The sequence below is a fragment of the Arachis ipaensis genome, chromosome B5 (genome assembly GCF_059453495.1).
Source record: "Arachis ipaensis isolate K30076 ecotype BB chromosome B5, ASM5945349v1, whole genome shotgun sequence".
Lineage (NCBI taxonomy): Eukaryota > Viridiplantae > Streptophyta > Magnoliopsida > Fabales > Fabaceae > Arachis > Arachis ipaensis.
The window spans coordinates 99,538,320-99,558,986 of record NC_142440.1 but is presented as its reverse complement, the minus strand read 5'-3'; the positions used below and the strand labels follow the sequence as shown (position 1 = coordinate 99,558,986).

At 35.8% G+C, this 20,667-nt stretch overlaps 1 protein-coding gene and 1 non-coding gene across 2 annotated transcripts; both read left to right on the top strand.

The window, feature by feature from the left end:
• Positions 1–6,982: 6,982 nt before the first annotated feature.
• Positions 6,983–7,090, top strand: LOC148565135 (small nucleolar RNA R71). Its single transcript, XR_015884537.1, has one exon. It is a non-coding gene; the product is annotated as a small nucleolar RNA R71 (small nucleolar RNA).
• An 11,367-nt stretch (positions 7,091–18,457) lies between these two features.
• Positions 18,458–20,440, top strand: LOC107640771 (cytochrome b561 and DOMON domain-containing protein At3g25290-like). The gene is made up of 3 exons (XM_016344270.1): positions 18,458–19,075; positions 19,287–19,541; positions 20,186–20,440. Exons 1-3 carry the CDS (start codon positions 18,458–18,460, stop codon positions 20,438–20,440), a joined length of 1,128 nt encoding a protein of 375 aa, XP_016199756.1.
• The last annotated feature ends 227 nt before the right edge of the window (positions 20,441–20,667 follow it).

Here is a 20,667-nt window from a genome sequence, read left to right as displayed (position 1 = left end):
GTAATTTGCATGTTTTACATTTTCCTTCCTAATTTTGTGCTATGATTGAAAACATGCTTCTTTGGCCTTAAATTTGCTATGTTTAATCCCCTCTTATTACCATTCAATGTTGTGATATGTGTGTTAAGTGATTTCAGGTTTTCTAGGGCAGGAATGGCTTAGAGGATGGAAAGGAAGCATGCAAAAGTAGAAGGAATACAAGAAGTTGAAGGAATTGCTAAGCTGTCAGCCTTGACCTCTTTGCACTCAATTGATCATAACTTGAGCTACAGAGGTTCAAATGAGGCGGTTTCAGTTGCGTTGGAAAGCTAACATCCGAGGCTTCAAAATGATATAAAATTTGCCATAGTTGCTTGGCGTTTAAAGAAGGCGCACACATACATCACGCGTACACATGGATTGTGCAAAATTTTAGCGTATCAAAAATCGCTGGGGGCGATTTCTGGGCTATTTTTTGCCCAGTTTCAAGCCTGAAAATACTTATTAGAGGTTGCAGAGTGGGGAAATTAGGGATTCAATTCTCATTGTTCACAAATTTAGCTTTTTAGATGTAGTTTTCTAGAGATAGGTTTTAGGATTTCTTTTAGCTCTTTTCAATTTCAGATTTCTATATTATTCCAATTTAGTTTCTCTTCTACTCTTATTGATTCTAGCACTTTAGTTTATCTATTTCTCTTATTGGTTTATTTATTTTTCCAATTTAATTTATGAATTCTTCATGTTAGATTTGATTTTCTATTTAATGCAATTTGAGGTATTTCATATTTATTATTGCTTTCTTCAATTTATGTTATTGATGCTTGCAAATTGGTTGTTTAGAGTTAATATTCCTTGCTAGTTTCCTATGCTTTTATGTTATGCCTTTCAAGTGTTTGATAAAATGCTTGGGAGGGTTTTAAGTTAGATTTTTATGTTCTTGGCTTTGGTTGAGTAATTGGAGACTCTTGAGTTATCAAACTCCTTTGTTGATTGATAATTGAAAGTTGCTGGTTGATTTGGATCCCTCTAAAGCTAGTCTTTCCTTAGGAGTTGACTAGGACTTGAGAAATCAAATTGATTTATCCACTTGACTTTCCTCTATAGTTAGAGGTTAACTATGTGGGAGCAATGGACAATTCTCATCACAAACAATAAGGAGAGTGGTGTGACGAAATTGTGATTACACTTTGATTATGTAAAATTCATTGCTCTTTCTTTCCCTGGTAATGGCGCCAAAAAACATGATGCCAATACCATGGTTCACAACTTCGCACAACTAACCAGCAAGTGCACTGGGTCGTCCAAGTAATACCTTACGTGAGTAAGGGTCGAATCCCACGGAGATTGTTGGTATGAAGCAAGCTATGGTCACCTTGTAAATCTCAGTCAGGCGGATATAAAATAGTAATGGGGTTTTCGAAAATAATTAATAAAAGAGGGATAGAAATACTTATGTAAATCATTGGTGAGAATTTCAGATAAGCGCATAGAGATGCTTTCGTTCCTCTGAACCTCTGCTTTCCTGCTATCTTCATCCAATCAATCTTACTCCTTTCTATGGCTAGCTTTATGTAAGGATGTCACCGGTGCCAATGGCTACTTTCGATCTCTCTCGGGAAAATGATCCAAATGCTCTGTCACAGCACGGCTAATCGTCTGGAGGCATCACCTTTGTCATTGGTTGCATCCTATTCCTCCCTGTGAAAATGGTCCGATGCGCTGTCACTGCATGGCTAATCATCTGGAGGTTCTCGATCATACTGGAATAGGATTTACTATCCTTTTGCGTCTGTCACTACGCCCAGCACTCGCGAGTTTGAAGCTCGTCACAGTCATTCAATCCCAGAATCCTACTCGGAATACCACGGACAAGGTTTAGACTTTTCGGATTCTCATGAATGCCGCCATCAATCTAGCTTATACCACGAAGATCCCAATATCTCGGACTCGGTCCCCTGTATTAGTAATCTAAGAGATACTCATTCAATCGAAGGTAGAACGGGAGTGGTTGTCAGGCACGCGTTCATAGGGAATGATGATGATTGTCACATTCATCACATTCAGGTTGAAGTGCAAATGAATATCTTAGAAGTGGAATAAGTTGAATTGAATAGAAAACAGTAGTACTTTGCATTAATCTTTGAGGAACAGCAGAGCTCCACACCTTAAGCTAATGAGTGTAGAAACTCTACCGTTTGAAAATACATAAGTGAAAGGTCCAGGCATGGCCGAATGGCCAGCCCCTCTGATCTAAGAACCAGGCGTCCAAAGATTCCAAGATTCTAAGATCTCTAATACAATAGTAAAAGGTCCTATTTATAATAAACTAGCTACTAGGGCTTACAGAAGTAAGTAATTGATGCATAAATCCACTTCCGGGGCCCACTTGGTGTGTTCTTGGGATGAGCTTGAGTGTTGCACGTGTAGATGTCCTTCTTGGAGTTGAACACCAGCTTTTGTACCAGTTTGGGCGTTGAACTCCACTTTGCAGCTTGTTTCTGGCGCTGGACGCCAGAATTGGACAGAGTGCTGGCGTTGAACGCCAGTTTGCGTTATCTAAACTTGGGCAAAGTATGGACTATTATACATTTCTGGAAAGCCCTGAATGTCTACTTTCCAACTCAATTGGAAGCGCGCCATTTCGAGTTCTGTAGCTCCAGAAAATCCACTTTGAGTGCAGGGAGGTCAGAATCCAACAGCATCAGCAGTCCTTCTTCAACCTCTGAATCTGATTTTTGCTCAAGTCCCTCAATTTCAGCCAGAAAATACCTGAAATCACAGAAAAACACACAAACTCATAGTAAAGTCCAGAAATGTGAATTTAACATAAAAACTAACGAAAACATCCCTAAAAGTAACTAGATTCTACTAAAAACATACTAAAAACAATGCCAAAAAGCGTATAAATTATCCGCTCATCACAACACCAAACTTAAATTGTTGCTTGTCCCCAAGCAACTAAAAATCAAATAGGATAAAAAGAAGAGAATATACTATAAATTCCAACTATCAATGAAACATAGCTCCAATCAGATGAGCGGGACTTGTAGCTTTTTGCCTCTTGAATAGTTTTGGCATCTCACTTTATCCATTGGAATTCAAAATGATTGGCATCTATAAGAACTCAGAGTTCAGATAGTGTTATTGATTCTCCTAGTTCAGTATGATGATTCTTGAACACAGCTCTTTTAGGAGTCTTGGCCGTGGCCCTAAGCACTTTGTTTTCCAGTATTACCACCGGATACATAAATGCCACAGACACATAATTGGGTGAACCTTTTCAGATTGTGACTCAGCTTTGCTAAAGTCCCCAATTAGAGGTGTCCAGGGTTCTTAAGCACACTCTTTTTTTGCTTTGGACCTTGACTTTAACCGCTCAGTCTCAAGTTTTTACTTGACACCTACACGCCACAAGCACATGGTTAGAGACAGCTTGGTTTAGCCGCTTAGACCAGGATTTTATTCCTGTAGGCCCTCCTATCCACTGATGCTCAAAGCCTTGGGATCCTCTTTATTTGACCTTGCCTTTTGGTTTTAAGGGTTATTGGCTTTTTGCTCTTGCCTCTTGGTTTTAAGAGCTTTTGGTTTTTTCTGCTTGCTTTTTCTCTTTCTTTCTTTTTTTTTTCGCCTATTTTTTTTTCTGCAAGCTTTGTTCTTTGCTGCTTTTTCTTGCTTCAAGAATCATTTTTATGATTTTTCAGATTATCAAATAACATGTCTCCTTGTCATCATTCTTTCAAGAGCCAACATATTTAACATTCTTAAACAACAACTTCAAAAGACATATGCACTGTTCAAGCATTCATTCAGAAAACAAGAAGCATTGTCACCACATCAATATAATTAAACTAAGTTCAAGGATAAATTCAAAACTCATGTACTTCTTGTTCTTTTGAATTAAAACATTTTTCATTTAAGAGAGGTGATGGATTCATAGGACATTCATAACTTTAAGACATAGTTACTAACTACTAATGATCAAGTAATGAAGACACAAACATGGATAAGCACTTAACATAGAAAACGAAAAACAGAGAAAGTAAGAACAAGGAATGAGTCCACCTTAATGATGGGTGCGTTTCTTTCTTGAGGAACCAATGATGTCCTTGAGCTCTTCTATGTCTCTTCCTTGTCTTTGTTGCTCCTCCCTCATTGCTTTTTGATCTTCTCTAATTTCATGAAGGATGATGGAGTGTTCTTGATGTTCCACCCTTAAATGTCCCATGTTAGAACTTAATTCTCCTAGGGAGGTGTTGATTTGCTCCCAAAAATTCTGTGGAGGCAAGTGCATCCCTTGATGTATCTCAGGGATTTCTTGATGATGAGCTTCTTCATGTGCCTGTTGAGATTCATGAATGTGCTTTCTTGTTTGCTCCATCTTTTTCTTAGTGATGGACTTGTGAGATGAATCTTTCCATCTCCCATGGCTCAGAGGTGGAAGCATTTGTCTTCCCTTTCCTCTTTCTTGAGGTTTCTCTGGCCTTAAGTGCCATTAATGGTAATGGAAAAATAAAAAGCTTATGCTTTTACCACATCAAACTTAGAATATTGCTCGCCCTCGAGCAAGAGAAGAAAGAATAGATGAAGAAGAAGAAGAGATGGAGGAGATAGAGGGATGTGTGTATGGATGTGAGTGGTGAATGGAAAACAGAAGGGATGACCATGAATGGAGAGAGAGAGGGTGAGGTGGGTGGGGATCCTGTGAGATTCACAGATCCTGAGATGATCCTGTGGGGTCCACAGATCCTCAGATGATCCTGTGGGGTCCACAGATCCTGAGATGATCCTGTGGGGTCCACAGATCCTGAGGTGTTCAAGGAATTACAACCTTGCACCCAATTAGGCATGTAAAATGCCCTTGCACACAACTCTGGGCGTTCAGCACCAGGTTGGTGCCCATTTTGAGCGTTCAACGCCCAATTGTTGCCCATTTCTGGCGTTGAACGCCAGAACCATGCTTGTTCTGGGCGTTCAGTGCCAGCTCTTCTCCAGGGTGCAATTCTGGCGTTCAGCGCCCAGATGCTGCCCATTTTGGGCGTTCAGCGCCCAGATACTGCCCATTTTGGGCGTTCAGCGCCAGAACTATGCTCTGTTCTGGCGTTGAACGCCAGGCAAGTGCTTCCTCGAGGGTGTGATTTTTCTTCTGCTGTTTTTTATTCTATTTTCAATTTTTATTTTTATTTTGTGACTCCACATGATCATGAACCTATAAAGACATATAACTAAGAAAAATATAGTTAGATAAATAAAAATTGGGTTGCCTCCCAATAAGCGCTTCTTTAATGTCAATAGCTTGACAGTGGGCTCTCATGGAGCCTTACAGATGTTTAGAGCATTGTTGAGGCTCTCCAACACCAAACTTAGAGTTTGGATATGGGAGTTCAACACCAAACTTAGAGTTTAGTTGTGGCCTCCCAACACCAAACTTAGAGTTTGACTGTGGGGGCTTTGTCTGACTCTGCTTTGAGAGAAGCTTTTTCTGCTTCCTCTCCATGGATGAAGAGAGAGATCCTTGAGTTGTAAACACAAGGTTGTCCTTATTTAATTGAAGGATCAATTCTCCTCTGTCCACATCAATCACAGCTCTTGCTGTGGCTAGGAAAGGTCTTCCTAGGATGATGGATTCATCCTCTTCCTTTCCAGTATCTAAGACTATGAAATCAGCAGGGATGTAAAGCCCTTCAACCTTTACTAACACGTCCTCTACTTGTCCATAAGCCTGTTTTCTTGAATTATCTGCCATCTCTAATGAGATTTTAGCAGCTTGTACCCCATAGATTCCCAGTTTCTCTATTACAGAGAAGGGCATGAGGTTTATTCCTGAACCAAGGTCACACAGAGCCTTAAAGATCATGGTGCCTATGGTACAAGGTATTATGAACTTTCCAGGATCCTGTCTCTTCTGAGGCAATGTCAGTTGATCCAGATCACTTAGTTCATTGATGAACAAGGGAGGTTCATCTTCCCAAGTTTCAATACCAAATAATTTGGCATTCAGCTTCATGATTGCACTAAGAAACTTGGCAGTTTGCTCTTCAGTAACATCCTCATTCTCTTCAGAAGAGGAATACTCATCAGAGCTCATGAATGGCATAAGGAGGTTCAATGGAATCTCTATGGTCTCTAGATGAGCCTCAGAGTCCTTTGGTTCCTCAGAGAGAAGCTCCTTATTGATCACTGGACGTCCCAGGAGGTCTTCCTCCTTGGGATTCACGTCCTCTCTTTCCCTTACAGGTTCGGCCATGGTGCTTATGTCAATGGCCTTGCACTCTCCTTTTGGATTCTCTTCTGTATTGCTTGGGAGAGTACTAGGAGGGATTTCAGTGATCCTTTTACTCAGCTGGCCCACTTGTGCTTCCAAATTTCTAATGGAAGACCTTGTTTCATTCATGAAACTCACAGTGGCCTTAGATAGATCAGAGACTAAGTTTGCTAAATTAGAAGTATTTTGTTCAGAGTTCTCTGTCTGTTGCTGAGTGGATGATGGAAAAGGTTTATTATTGTTAAACTTGTTTCTTCCACCATTATTAAAGCCTTGTTGAGGCCTTTGATCCTTCCATGAGAGATTTGGATGATTTCTCCATGATGGATTATAGGTGTTTCCATAAGGTTCACCTAAGTAATTCACCTCTGCTATTGCAGGGTTTTCAGGATCATAAGCTTCTTCTGCATAAGAAGCCTCTTGAGTACTGTTGGATGCAGCTTGCATTCCATTCAGACTCTGAGAAATCATATTGACTTGCTGAGTCAATATTTTGTTCTAAGCCAATATGGCATTCAGAGTATCAACTTCAAGAACTCCCTTCTTCATAGGCGTCCCATTACTCACAGGATTCCTCTCAGAAGTGTACATAAACTGGTTATTAGCAACCATGTCAATGAGTTCTTGAGCTTCTACAGGCGTTTTCTTTAGGTGAATGGATCCACCTACAGAAGTATCAAATGACATCTTTGATAACTCAGACAAACCATCATAGAATATATCCAGGATGGTCCATTCTGAAAGCATGTCAGAGGGACACTTTTTGGTCAACTGTTTGTATCTTTCCCAAGCTTCATAGAGGGATTCACCATCTTTTTGTTTGAAGGTTTGAACATCCACTCTAAGCTTGCTCAGCTTTTGAGGAGGAAAGAACTTGGCTAAGAAAGCCGTGACCAGCTTATCCCAAGAGTTCAGGCTATCTTTGTTTTGAGAGTCCAACCACACTATAGCTCTGTCTCTTACAGCAAAAGGGAAAAGCATCGGCCTGTAGACTTCAGGATCTACTCCATTAGTCTTAACAGTATCACATATCTGCAAGAATTCAGTTAAGAACTGAAAAGGATCTTCAGATGGAAGTCCATGAAACTTGCAGTTCTGCTGCATCAGAGAAACTAGCTGAGGTTTCAGCTCAAAGTTGTTTGCTCCAATGGCAGGAATGGAGATGCTTCTTCCATGTAAATTGGAATTAGGTGCAGTAAAGTCACCAAGCATTCTCCTTGCATTATTGTTGTTAGGTTCGGCTGCCATCTCCTTTACATGTTCGAAATTTTCAATAAGGTTATCTCTGGATTGTTGTAATTTAGCTTCTCTTAGTTTTCTTTTCAGAGTCCTTTCAGGTTCTGGATCAGCTTCAACAAGAATGCCTTTTTCTCTGTCCCTGCTCATAAGAAAGAGAAGAGAAAAAGAAAAGAAGAGGAATCCTCTATGTCACAGTAAAGAGGTTCCTTATTGTTAGTAGAAAAAGGAGAGGAAGAAAAATTCGAACACAGATAGAAGAGGGGGTTCGAATTTGGTGAGTGATGTGAGGAAGAGATGTTAGTAGATGAATAAATAAATAGAATAAGAGGAGAGAGAAGGAGAATTTTCGAAAATTATTTTTGAAAAAGTGTTAGTGATTTTCGAAAATAGTTTTTGAAAAAAGGTTAGTAATTTTTTTTTTCGAAAATTAAAATCAAAAAATAAAATAATTAGTTAATTAAAAAGAAATTTTGAAAAAGAGGGAGATATTTTCTAAAATTAGAGAGAGAGAGTTAGTTAGGTAGTTTTGAAAAAGATAATAAACAAATAAAAAGTTAGTTAGTTAGTTGAAACAAATTTGAAAATCAATTTTGAAAAGATAAGAAGTTAGGAAGTTAGAAAAGATATTTTGAAAATCAAATTTTTGAAAAAGATAAGATAAGAAGATATTTTTAAAAAGATATGATTGAAATTTGTTTTGAAAAAGATTTGATTTTTTTTTAAAATCACAATTAATGACTTGATTCACAAGAAATCACAAGATATGATTCTAGAACTTAAAGTTTGAATCTTTCTTAACAAGCAAGTAACAAACTTGAAATTTTTGAATCAAAACATTAATTGATGATGTTATTTTTGAAAATTATGTGATAAGGATAAGAAAAAGATTTTTGAAAAATATTTTTGAAATTTTCGAAAATAACTAAAAAAATTGAAAAAAGATTTGATTTTTGAAAAGATTTTGAAAAAGATAAGATTTTTTTAAATTGAAGATTTGATTTGACTCATAAAAACAACTAGATTTTAAAAATTTTTGAAAAAGTTAAATCTAATTTTTGAAATTTTAAGAGAGAAAAAAAAGGGAAAGATATTTTTTTTTATTTTTGAATTTTTATGATGAGAGAGAAAAATTAAAACATCATTTTCATGTTTTTCTCTTTTATTTTTGAATCAAAACAAGGAATGCATGCAAGAACACTATGAATGTCAAGATGAATACCAAGAACACTATGAAGATCATGATGAACATCAAGAACATTTTTTGAAAAATTTTTTTATGCAAAGAAAACATGCAAGACACCAAACTTAGAATTCTTTAATGCTTAGACACTAAGAATCCAAGAATGCATATGAAAAACAAGAAAAGACACAAAACATGCAAATGCAAAGATCAAACAAGAAGACTTACCAAGAACAACTTGAAGATCATGAAGAACACTATGAATGCATGATTATTTTCGAAAAAATGCAAGATGCACATGCAATTGATACCAAACTTATAACATGACTCAAGACTCAAACAAGAACACAAAAAATATTTTTGATTTTTATGATTTTCTAATTTTTTTGTATTTTTTTTCGAAAATTATTTGAAAAACAAAAATAAGGATTTCAAAATCTTTAATATGAATTCTAAGAATCTTGTGCTTTTAGTCTAAAGCTCCAATCAAAGGGTCAGACATGGCTTAATAGCCAGTCAAGCTTTAGAATGGATTTACATCCATTGAGGTGATTAGTTGAAGACCAATCCCAAAGGAGTTTGGGTATGGCTTTTCAGCCAGATAGGATTCAACATATTACCATGAAACTCTAGAATTCATTCTTGAAAGTTTTGAAGCCATAAAATAATTTATTTTTGAAAATATTTTTATTTTAAATTTTTTTTTTCGAAAACAAAGGAGAAATTTTTGAAAGAATTTTGAAAAATTTTTAAAAATAAAACAAAAAGAAAATTACCTAATTTGAGCAACAAGATGAACCGTCAGTTGTCCAAACTCGAACAATCCCCGGCAACGGCGCCAAAAACTTGGTGTGACGAAATTGTGATTACACTTTGATTATGTAAAATTCATTGCTCTTTCTTTCCCTGGTAATGGCGGCAAAAAACATTATGCCAATACCATGGTTCACAACTTCGCACAACTAACCAGCAAGTGTACTGGGTCGTCCAAGTAATACCTTACGTGTGTAAGGGTCGAATCCCACGGAGATTGTTGGTATGAAGCAAGCTATGGTCACCTTGTAAATCTCAGTCAGGCGGATATAAAATAGTAATGGGGTTTTCGAAAATAATTATTAAAAGAGGGATAGAAATACTTATGTAAATCATTGGTGAGAATTTCAGGTAAGCGCATAGAGATGCTTTCGTTCCTCTGAACCTCTGCTTTCCTGCTATCTTCATCCAATCAATCTTACTCCTTTCTATGGCTAGCTTTATGTAAGGATGTCACCGGTGCCAATGGCTACTTTCGATCTCTCTCGGGAAAAAGATCCAAATGCTCTGTCACAGCACGGCTAATCGTCTGGAGGCATCACCTTTGTCGTTGGTTGCATCCTATTCCTCCCTGTGAAAATGGTTCGATGCGCTGTCACTGCATGGCTAATCATCTGGAGGTTCTCGATCATACTGGAATAGGATTTACTATCCTTTTGCGTCTGTCACTACGCCCAGCACTCGCGAGTTTGAAGCTCGTCACAGTCATTCAATCCCAGAATCCTACTCGGAATACCACGGACAAGGTTTAGACTTTCCGGATTCTCATGAATGCCGCCATCAATCTAGCTTATACCACGAAGATCCCAATATCTCAGACTCGGTCCCCTGTATTAGTAATCTAAGAGATACTCATTCAATCGAAGGTAGAACGGGAGTGGTTGTCAGGCACGCGTTCATAGGGAATGATGATGATTGTCACGTTCATCACATTCAGGTTGAAGTGCGAATGAATATCTTAGAAGTGGAATAAGTTGAATTGAATAGAAAACAGTAGTACTTTGCATTAATCTTTGAGGAACAACAGAGCTCCACACCTTAAGCTAATGAGTGTAGAAACTCTACCGTTTGAAAATACATAAGTGAAAGGTCCAGGCATGGCCGAATGGCCAGCCCCTCTGATCTAAGAACCAGGCGTCCAAAGATTCCAAGATTCTAAGATCTCTAATACAATAGTAAAAGGTCCTATTTATAATAAACTAGCTACTAGGGTTTACAAAAGTAAGTAATTGATGCATAAATCCACTTCCGGGGCCCACTTGGTGTGTGCTTAGGCTGAGCTTGTGTGTTGCACGTGTAGATGTTCTTCTTGGAGTTGAACGCCAGCTTTTGTGCCAGTTTGGGCATTGAACTCCACTTTGCAGCTTGTTTCTGGCGCTGGACGCCAGAATTGGGCAGAGAGCTGGCATTGAACGCCGGTTTGCGTCATTTAAACTTGGGCAAAGTATGGACTATTATACATTTCTGGAAATCCCTGGATGTCTACTTTCCAACGCAATTAGAAGCGCGCCATTTCGAGTTCTGTAGCTCCAGAAAATTCACTTTGAGTGCAGGGAGGTCAGAATCCAACAGCATCAGCAGTCCTTCTTCAACCTCTGAATCTGATTTTTGCTCAAGTCCCTCAATTTCAGCCAGAAAATACCTGAAATCACAGAAAAACACACAAACTCATAGTAAAGTCCAGAAATATGAATTTAACATAAAAACTAATGAAAACATCCCTAAAAGTAACTAGATTCTACTAAAAACATACTAAAAACAATGCCAAAAAGCGTATAAATTATTCGCTCAACAGAGAGCTAGGATAGGACTTCTAATTTTCATACCTTGCCAAGAGCTTTCTTAATTATTAGTTTTTTTCCTTATCATTTACATTCTTTTTTCAACCTTACAAAAAACCAAAAAGATACTTTTCCATAACTAATAATAAATACACCTCCCTGCAATTTCTTGAGAGATGACCCGAGGTTTAAATACTTCGGTTTATTTTTATTGGGTTTGTTATTTGTGACAACCAAAACTTTGTATGAAAGGATTCTTTGTTGGTTTAGATACTATACTTGCAACGAGAATTTATTGTGAATTCTTTACTAGCAAAAATCTGTTCATCAAAGACACTAGGGAAGAGCAAGTTGCTCGGTACCTAGGAGCTCTTATGAAGCTAAATGCTAAGCTATTTGGTACAAAGCCTTTGGAGGAAGAACCTCCACTGTTTTCCAAAGAACTCAATGCTTTGGTTCAGTAGAAGCTACCTCAGAAGCTTCCAGATCCTGGACGCTTCCTGATTCCTTGCACCATAGGCACTATGACCTTTGAGCAGGCCCTGTGTGATCTAGGGTCATGTATAAACCTCATGCCATTCTCTGTAATGGAGAAGCTGAGAATCTTTGAGGTACAAGATACAAACATCTCAATAGATATGGCAGACAAGTCAATGAAGAAGCCATATAGCTTAGTTAAGGATGTCTTGGTAAAGGTTGAAGACTACTACATCCCTGCAAACTTCATAGTCTTGGATACTGGGGAAGAAGAGGATGACTCTGTCATCCTTGGAAGACCTTTTCTAGCCATTTCCAATGCTATCATTGATGTATCTAAGAAAGAACTAATTCTACAACTATTGGAGGATCACATCTTATTCAAGATGTCTCACCCCAATTCTCCCTCTGAGAAAAGAGAGATAACCGTGCAATACTTAGAGCTCCAACCATCTCTTTCAGTGCAGAGCTTTACTAAGCCCCCAAACATCAATTCTAAGTTTGGTGTTGGGCAGCCATTAACAAGCACTGAGAACAAAGGTACTAGGAAGAAAGTACCTAAAGGCTGGAGGTACAAGAAAGTTCCAACTGAAGGCCTCTCACCTGGCATGAAAGTTGTCTTCACTAAGAAACCAGTCATACCACATACAGTGAGTCATATCCTATTTCTAGAGCATGTGGAGCTCATTCATGAGAAGACAAGAAGAAAGTTTACTGTAAGGGGCGAAATTTTGAGCCCATACTCACCTCCGTAAGGAGCAAACCGTCAAGCTAATAACGTTAAAGAAGCGCTAGTTGGGAGGCAACCCAACCTTAATTAATTATTTCTATTTTCTTTTATTTTGTTTTCTTTAAGTTATTTTTTTTTGGTTCATGATCATGTGCAGCAGTCAGAATAGAGACAGAATTATTCAGCAGAGAAAACAGAACACTCTAGATGGAGTGTTGCTGGCGTTAAACACCAGCCAGGGAGCAAACCCTGGGCGTTCAACACCCTCAATGGCAACATAGCTGGCGTTGAATGCCAGCCAGGGACCAGACCCTGGGCATTCAAATGCCAGTGCAGAGGGCAGGAAATCTGAATTTCCTACCCTCTCAGGACCAGTGGGTCCCACAACATCTTTATCAACCCCACTTCTTCCTTCTTACTTTCACACTTTTCCATACACTCTTTCCTATAAACCCTAGCCCAATCACATCCATATCACTTCCCCAAAACTATCATAACTCCCATCAACCCCCACCCACTTCAAAATCAAATTTCCCACCCATTTTCCCACCCATGGCTGAAAGCACTCTCCCCCCTCTATCTTCTTCTATTTTCTTTTTCTTCTACTCTATTTTTTTTTACTTTATTTTTGCTCGAGGACGAGCAAAGTTTTAAGTTTGGTGTTGGAAAAGCCCAGCTTTTTCCTTTCTATTCCCAATCATGGCACCCAAGGTTGGAGAATCCTCTAGAAAGAAGAAAGGAAAGGCAGTAGCCGCCACCTCTGAATCTTGGGAGATGGAGAGATTCATCACCAAAGCCCACCAAGACCACTTCTATGAAGTAGGGGCAGAAAAGAAGGTGATCCCTGAGGTCCCTTTCAGGCTCAAGAAGAATGAGTATCCGGAAATCCGAAGAGAGATTTGGAGAAGAGGTTGGGAAGTTCTAACCAATCCCATCCAAGAAGTTAGGATTTTAATTGTGCAAGAGTTCTATGCTAATGCATGGGTTACTAAAAATTATGACACTAGTGTGAACCAAAATCCAAAGAATTGGAGCACCATGGTTCGAGGGAGAATCTTAGATTTTAGCCTAGAAAGTGTGAGGTTGGCATTCAACTTGCCTCTGATGCAAGGAGACCTACATCCTTACACTAGAAGAGTCAACTTTGATCAAAGAATGGATAAAGTACTCTCAGACATCTGTGTGGAAGGAGCACAGTAGAAAAGGGATTTTCAAGGCAAGCCCATTCAACTAAAAAGGCTTGACCTCAAGCCCATAGCTAGAGGATGGTTGAAATTCATCCAGCGTTCTATCATCCGCACTAGCAATCGATCAAAAGTGACTATTGAAAGAGCCATCATGATCCATTGTATCATGATTGGAAGTGATGTGGAAGTACATGAGGTGATTCCTCAAGAATTGTACAAGGTAGATGAGAAGCCTTCCACCAAAGCAAGGCTGACATTCCCTCACCTCATCTGTCATCTATACAATTCAGTTGGAATTGTCATAGAAGGAGACATCTTCATTGAGGAGGACAAGCCCATCACTAAGAAAAGGATGGAGCAAACTAAAGAGCATGCACAAGAGCCTGTGCAGCCGCCTTAGTATGAGATCTCTGAGATGCCTCAAGGGATGTATTTTCCTCCACAAAACTATTGGGATCAATGGCAGACTTATCTTGGAGAACTAAGCACTAATATGGAGCAATTGTAGGTGGAGCATCAAGAGCATTCCACCATACTCAATGAAATAAGAGAAGATCAAAGAGTCATAAGAGAAGATCAAAAGGCTATGAGGGAAGAATAACAAAGACAAATGAGTGACATTGAAGAGATCAAGCACTACATTGGATACTCAAGGAGGAGTACTTACCGCCACCATTAAAGGTGGATTCGTTCTCTTTTATCTCTTTTTCTTTTATTATTTTTTTATTTTCTGTTATGTTTTATCTGTTCTCTTGTTCTTGTTGCATGATCATTTGCATTTATGTCTTAAAGTTATAAAATATTCCATATATCTCTTACCTTACTTAAAAAAAATTTATTTAAAAAGAATTGAGAGATAGATGAATTTCAAGTTTATAATAAGAATAATCAATTATTTTGATGTGGTAGCATTGCTATTGTTTTCTGATTGTATGAATGAACAGTGCATATTTGAAGCTGGAATTTTAGAATGTTGGCTCTTGAAAGAATGATGAAAAAGAAGAAGTATTATTGGTAATCTAAAAAATCCAAAAAAATTGATTCTTGAAGCAAGAAAAAGCAGTAAAAAGCAAAAGAAAAAGCATGTTGCAAAAGAAAAAAATTATAAGCATGCAGAAAAAAAAAAAGAGAGAGCAAAGCAAAAAAAGCCAATAACCCTTTAAACCAAAAGACAACGGTAAAAGGATCCAAGGCTTTGAGCATCAATGGTTAGGAGGGCCTAAAGGAAACAAAATCTTGGCCTAAGCGGCTCAACCAAGCTATCCCTAACCATGTGCTTGTGGCGTGAAGGTGTCAATTAAAAAGCTTGAGATTGAGCAGTTAAAGTCGTGATCCAAAGCAAAGAGAGTGTGCTTAAGAACTCTGGACACCTCTATCTGGGGATTTTAGCAAAGCTGAATCACAATCCGAAAGGGTTCACCTAGTTAAAGTGTCTGTGGCATTTATGTTCCGGTGTTAATACTGGAAAACAAAGTGCTTAGGGTAACGGCCAAGACTCTAAAAAGCTGTGTTCAAGAATAAAAAAGAATTAAACTAGGAGAGTCAATAATATCATCTGGATTCTAAGTTCCTAAAAATGCCAACATTTCTGAGTTTCAACGGATAGTGAGATGCCAAAACTATTCTACATATTTTTATTCTCATAAATATTCATGCCACCAGGATGAGCACAAGGTCATATAAGTGCTTAAAATTATAAGCTTTTGAACTTAGAAGGTACAAGTAATGTGTGAATTTTTTATACTAGCACAGTATAGATTTAATTGATTAGACACCTATTACTTTGTTAGAACCTTAAAAATTTATTCTAAAAAAATATTTAATTCGGATGATACATTTTTTATATATAAATAGTGGAGGATTAAACGATATTTATAAATTTAATAAATTAATATTTATTTTACTTTTATCAATATTAAATAGAACGATTTATTAACTATTTGTTTGAACTATTTTATTGAAACGGTCATTTATATGACCTTTCGAAGTAAAATAATATATTACTTCAAATGGTCACATATCTTTTGGGTATTATGTTTGTACCAATTGCAACATTGAGAAAAGTCACACCATTTCATATATGGTACGTGACTTGAGGCTTTTATTTGCCTCATGCAACATATAAATATAGATATTTTTATTCATAATTTACATATATACAAAAACAATAAATAAGTGTTTTAATTTTTTTGAGTTTTAAAAATTTGTTTTATTTAAGAAAATTAAAATTTTTTTATTATTATTAAATAAGAAATTTATTGGTTTTATTATATGTGAGGAGGGTATTATTACTACCAATCTTATAGTAACTAAATAAAAAGATAAATATTTCTCTAAAAAAAGCGATCTAATCGTACATTAAAATCACAATAAATATAAGATTTTATCATTTTTTTTTAAGAAAAAGTATAAGGTATCAATATATTATTTGTTAATTTATTGTTAATAATAATTAATTATTATATTTTAAACACATATATAAAGAGATATATCTAGTCACCAAAAAAATTAAAAAAAAAGATACATCTAAAAAATATATCTATAAAGACACTTCTATTAGATACAGACATAAAAAATATATTTTTATTAGACACATCCACAAATACACTTTCATTAAACAAAACCATAAACAAGAGTTAGCAAAGTTGGAAACATAGCGAGATTTTTTTTTTAATAATAATTTCCAACAGCGACACTTTAGCCGTTTGGAGTTGGAAGAATAGGGAGAAAGAAAAGAAAGATATAGTGTTTTGGTACAGGATGGAGCTTCACCATGTTCTTTCGCAGGAAGATTTTCTAATTATGCCAAAACGCTGAGTGCTGGATTTGAGCTTAGGCCTACCAAAGAACCAATTACTTCGAAGCCAACCGAGTCCTTCAAACAATAGTTAATTAGTTCCCATTGCTTTGCATTTCAGTCAAATTTGAAACATTTCTTCACTCTTGTAATTTCCTCAATTTACACGACTACAATAATGTATATTATTAAGGTGGTGGTGATGTTGTGCTGTCGTGGTGGTGTTGCATATGGTTAAGGTGGCGGTGATAGAAGATTATGAAAATTTGAAATTGGGAAAAAAAAAAAGGATAGTAGTATAAGAGATTAAGGATGAATGACCGAGGTAATTTAGAGATTTTGATTAAATTTTTTAAAAAAATTACAACATTTAATTGTTTGATACTTTTGTGACAAAACTTATTTTTCTATATATAAATTTAGTTTATTTTTTGGTAGATAGTTTTGTTATCGTTATAAATATTTATGGGTAGAAATAGTTATTTTTTTATGAAGAACATTAGAAGGTTATTAGAATTTATTGTTTTGGTTATTAATTAGTCATTAATATTAAAAAATATAAAATAAAATGTTATTAAATTAGCATACTAGAAAAATTAAATAATGACTAAGTGATTGTCAAAAATAATAAATTCTGATATTTTTTAATTATTTAAATATTTTAGGGAGCATAATTTATAACGTAGACTAAATAAACATCATGCATAAAAATACTGATAAAAAAATTGAAAAACAAAACTAAATCAATTTTTTTAATAGTAATGTTAGAGAAAAAATAATAATTAACTCAAATAATTTAAATTTATCTTATTTAATATTTATTTATTACAGATACATGGAATAAAACAAAAATAATTTTGGTTATTTTTAACTAATATTTTTTTATTATCAAATATTTTCGTTTTCTTAATTATTAGAAACAAAATAAAAAAATCCATAATATTCAACTAAAACAACATTAAATCCACAATTGATACATTGATCAAAGAATTCACATTTCTTTATGATGGACCAACGATTTTCTTATTTTTAATACAAAACAAAAGATGGAATTATACACAAGGAGGCAAAGAAGACGAAATTATATTAAACTATTCTAATTAGGGATGACAATTCATACTCTACCTGTGTATATTCAATTTGGTCTAATCCGTTCGAATAGGGTAGGCTATCTGATCTGTTACGGATATGGTAGGATATAGTCCGGATATGCCTGCGGATAGAGTAGAGTACGGGTTTAGGGTGTACCTTATCCTACCTTATCCGCACTTCATATATAACACATATTTTATAAAAATTAGGTATACAGTGAAAAAAGTGAAAGTTAAACCCACAATCTCTCTTATATAATGACTTACAATAAGTGAACAATCACTAAAACTAGTTAGTTAATTTAGTAATTTAAAGCATTAATTTTTTATTTTTTATGTTATTAATATGTATAAAATTCGAGATGATTGAATTTTATATTTACTTTGAACAAATTTGATATTTCTGCAGATAGAGTAGAATAGGATAGCGTTTAGAATTTTAGGGTGTGGGTAGGATTAGGGTTAAGAGATTCTGAACCCGCAGATAAAGTAGAGTAGAATTTTAATAAAATTTTCAACTCACAGATAGAATTAGGATAGAGTCTAAACCCTACCCTACCCTACCCATTGCCAGCTAATTCTAATTCTAATATCTTTGTTATTAGTTATAACCGTGACACCTTGCTCCAAAGTCAAGCTTTAATTAACAAACTACAAACAACAAGCTTGAACTCCATGCATTAAAAAGTTAAGATTTCAATCATAATTAACAGTTTCACCCGTTTTCTTCTATTTATCTATCTGTCTGTCTATTTTTGTATTCTTTCATGCTATCCTAACGAACGATTATATAAATAGAATATTTTGTTACTCTGCCTCCCCCTAGTTCCATCCCTTATATATATATATATATATATTTAAAAGCTAACTTGAATCCAGACACAGCAAAACACACTGTTTCTTCCTTGCAACGCAACAACAATGGTGCCATCATCAATTTCCCTCCTCTTATTGTTCATTCTCATAGCACTCATTGCTAGTACCTCCGCTAACACATGCACCACCCAAACCCTCACCGACGCTAGTAATAACAACAAGGTTTATGCCAATTGCATGGACCTCCCACATCTTAATGCTTTCCTCCATTGGACACACAACACATCCAATTCCTCTGTGTCTGTTGCCTTTGTGGCGACCCCACCTCGTCCAGGAGGTTGGGTTTCCTGGGCAGTTAACCCAACTGGCACGGGCATGGTGGGGGCCCAATCCTTTGTGGCCTACAAGGGTGACAACGGTGTCGTAACCGTCTTTCCCCTCAACATACAATCATATAGTAAGATGTCTCAGAACCTCACGATTGACACGTGGAATTTGAGGGGAGAAGAGGATGAAGGAATAATCAAGATCTTTGTGAATATAAAGGTGGTTGAGAATGCAGTGAGCTTGAACCAAGTGTGGCAAGTGGGGCCCTCAGTGACAGCAGGAAGGATCGACCCGCATGCCTTTGCTCCTGAGAATTTGAATTCCAAGGGACCACTTAGCTTGGTTGGAACACAAAGTATTTCTCATGGCGTGGATTCAAGGACCAAGAGAAAGAATGTAATGTTTTTTTTCTTTTCCAGCTATTTCGTTTAGTGATCTTAATTCTTAAGTGACCAACAATTTCATAACTGACATAAAAAATTTACACAAAACTTAATGACTATCAACATTTATACACAACTGAATAAAAGACAGAAATTAACAAAGTTATTGGAAGATTGATTACTTGTTTAATTATAATCCATGGTTTTTGATTCATGAATGATAGATTCATGGAATACTAAATGCTGTGAGCTGGGGTTTCCTGTTTCCCCTTGGAGTAGCCATAGCAAGGTATTTGAGGATATTCCCATGTGCAGATCCAACTTGGTTCTATCTTCATGTTGGTTGCCAAATGTCTGCTTATGTCATTGGGGTTGTTGGCTGGGTAACTGGTCTTAAGCTCGGAAGTGAATCAGAAGGCATTGTGTACACTGCTCATCGCAATATTGGAATAGCCCTCTTTTGTCTTTGCACTATTCAGGTAAAATGTTGTCCAATTAACAAAATGTTTGTTTGTAGTTAACTATCATTGTGGCAGCTTAACAACTAGCTGACAAGATGTTAAAAATTTCAAAATCTATTTGTGTCTCAAACTTTTAGTGCAATGTTAGCAAGCTATTAGGCTGCCACAATGATAATTAATTGCATATATAATAAGCATTATGTTTTAGAAAGTATAAAAATTTAATTTTTTAATTAATTAATATTAGTCTTTTTTATTTTAGTTTTAAAAATTTTTATTTTCTGGATGGGTTGAGATTTAGAATTTACAATTTAAATTTTAGAACTAAAAATTTATGATTTTAGATTTAAAATTTAAAATAAATTTAAAAAATTAATTAACATTAACTAAATAATTGACTTCCTAACTAGTATTATTCATTCTGGTAACTAAACTATAGATTAAAAAAAATTAACTTAACTTATAGCTATAAATCCTAAAAGATCAAATTGATTATTAGGTGAAAACTTAAAACTAAATTTGAGTCTTATCTTAATTATATATATTTATGGATGGAGAGAGTAATCGAAGAAATCATAAGAGAATAGATTAGCTAATGAAAAGTTCAAAGATAAAAAAGATTTATGAAACTCTTTCCTAATTGTCTATCTTAAAATTTGTAGATGTTCGCATTGCTCGTAAGGCCAAATAAGGATCACAAATATCGTGTCTTCTGGAATATCTATCATCATAGCTTTGGATACACTATAATTTTCCTTGGAATTATCAACGTATTCAAGGGTTTTGACATCTTGAGTACAACGGAGAAATGGAAATCAAGTTATATTGTAGCGATTTCTGCATTGGCTATAACTGCTTTAATCTTGGAGGTGATCACATGGATTGTTGTCTTGAGGAGAAAGTCTAACACTAAATAAGCCCAAGTGATAAAGTTTATTTGCATATAGTGTATTTTCTTTTTCAAAAAAATCACCTTTATAGACACCAAAAAAAAAAGATCACCTTGATCTCATAAAAGAGAAAAAGAGAGAAGAGAAATTATATGGATAAATATATATGTGTAAGTGTTGGAAAACTTTCTTATATGTACACTATTTTATTTAGTTATGTATTAATAGCTATAATGCTTAGTTCCATTATGATC

What these genes read in the sequence shown, in the direction of transcription:
- LOC107640771 (XM_016344270.1), top strand. Translation starts at nt 18,458, where the DNA reads ATGGTGCCATCATCAATTTCCCTCCTCTTATTGTTCATTCTCATAGCA. An exon ending in CAAGGACCAAGAGAAAGAAT is followed by an intron (nt 19,076 to 19,286) that starts GTAATGTTTTTT and finishes CATGAATGATAG; the next exon opens with ATTCATGGAATACTAAATGC. An exon ending in TTTGTCTTTGCACTATTCAG is followed by an intron (nt 19,542 to 20,185) that starts GTAAAATGTTGT and finishes TAAAATTTGTAG; the next exon opens with ATGTTCGCATTGCTCGTAAG.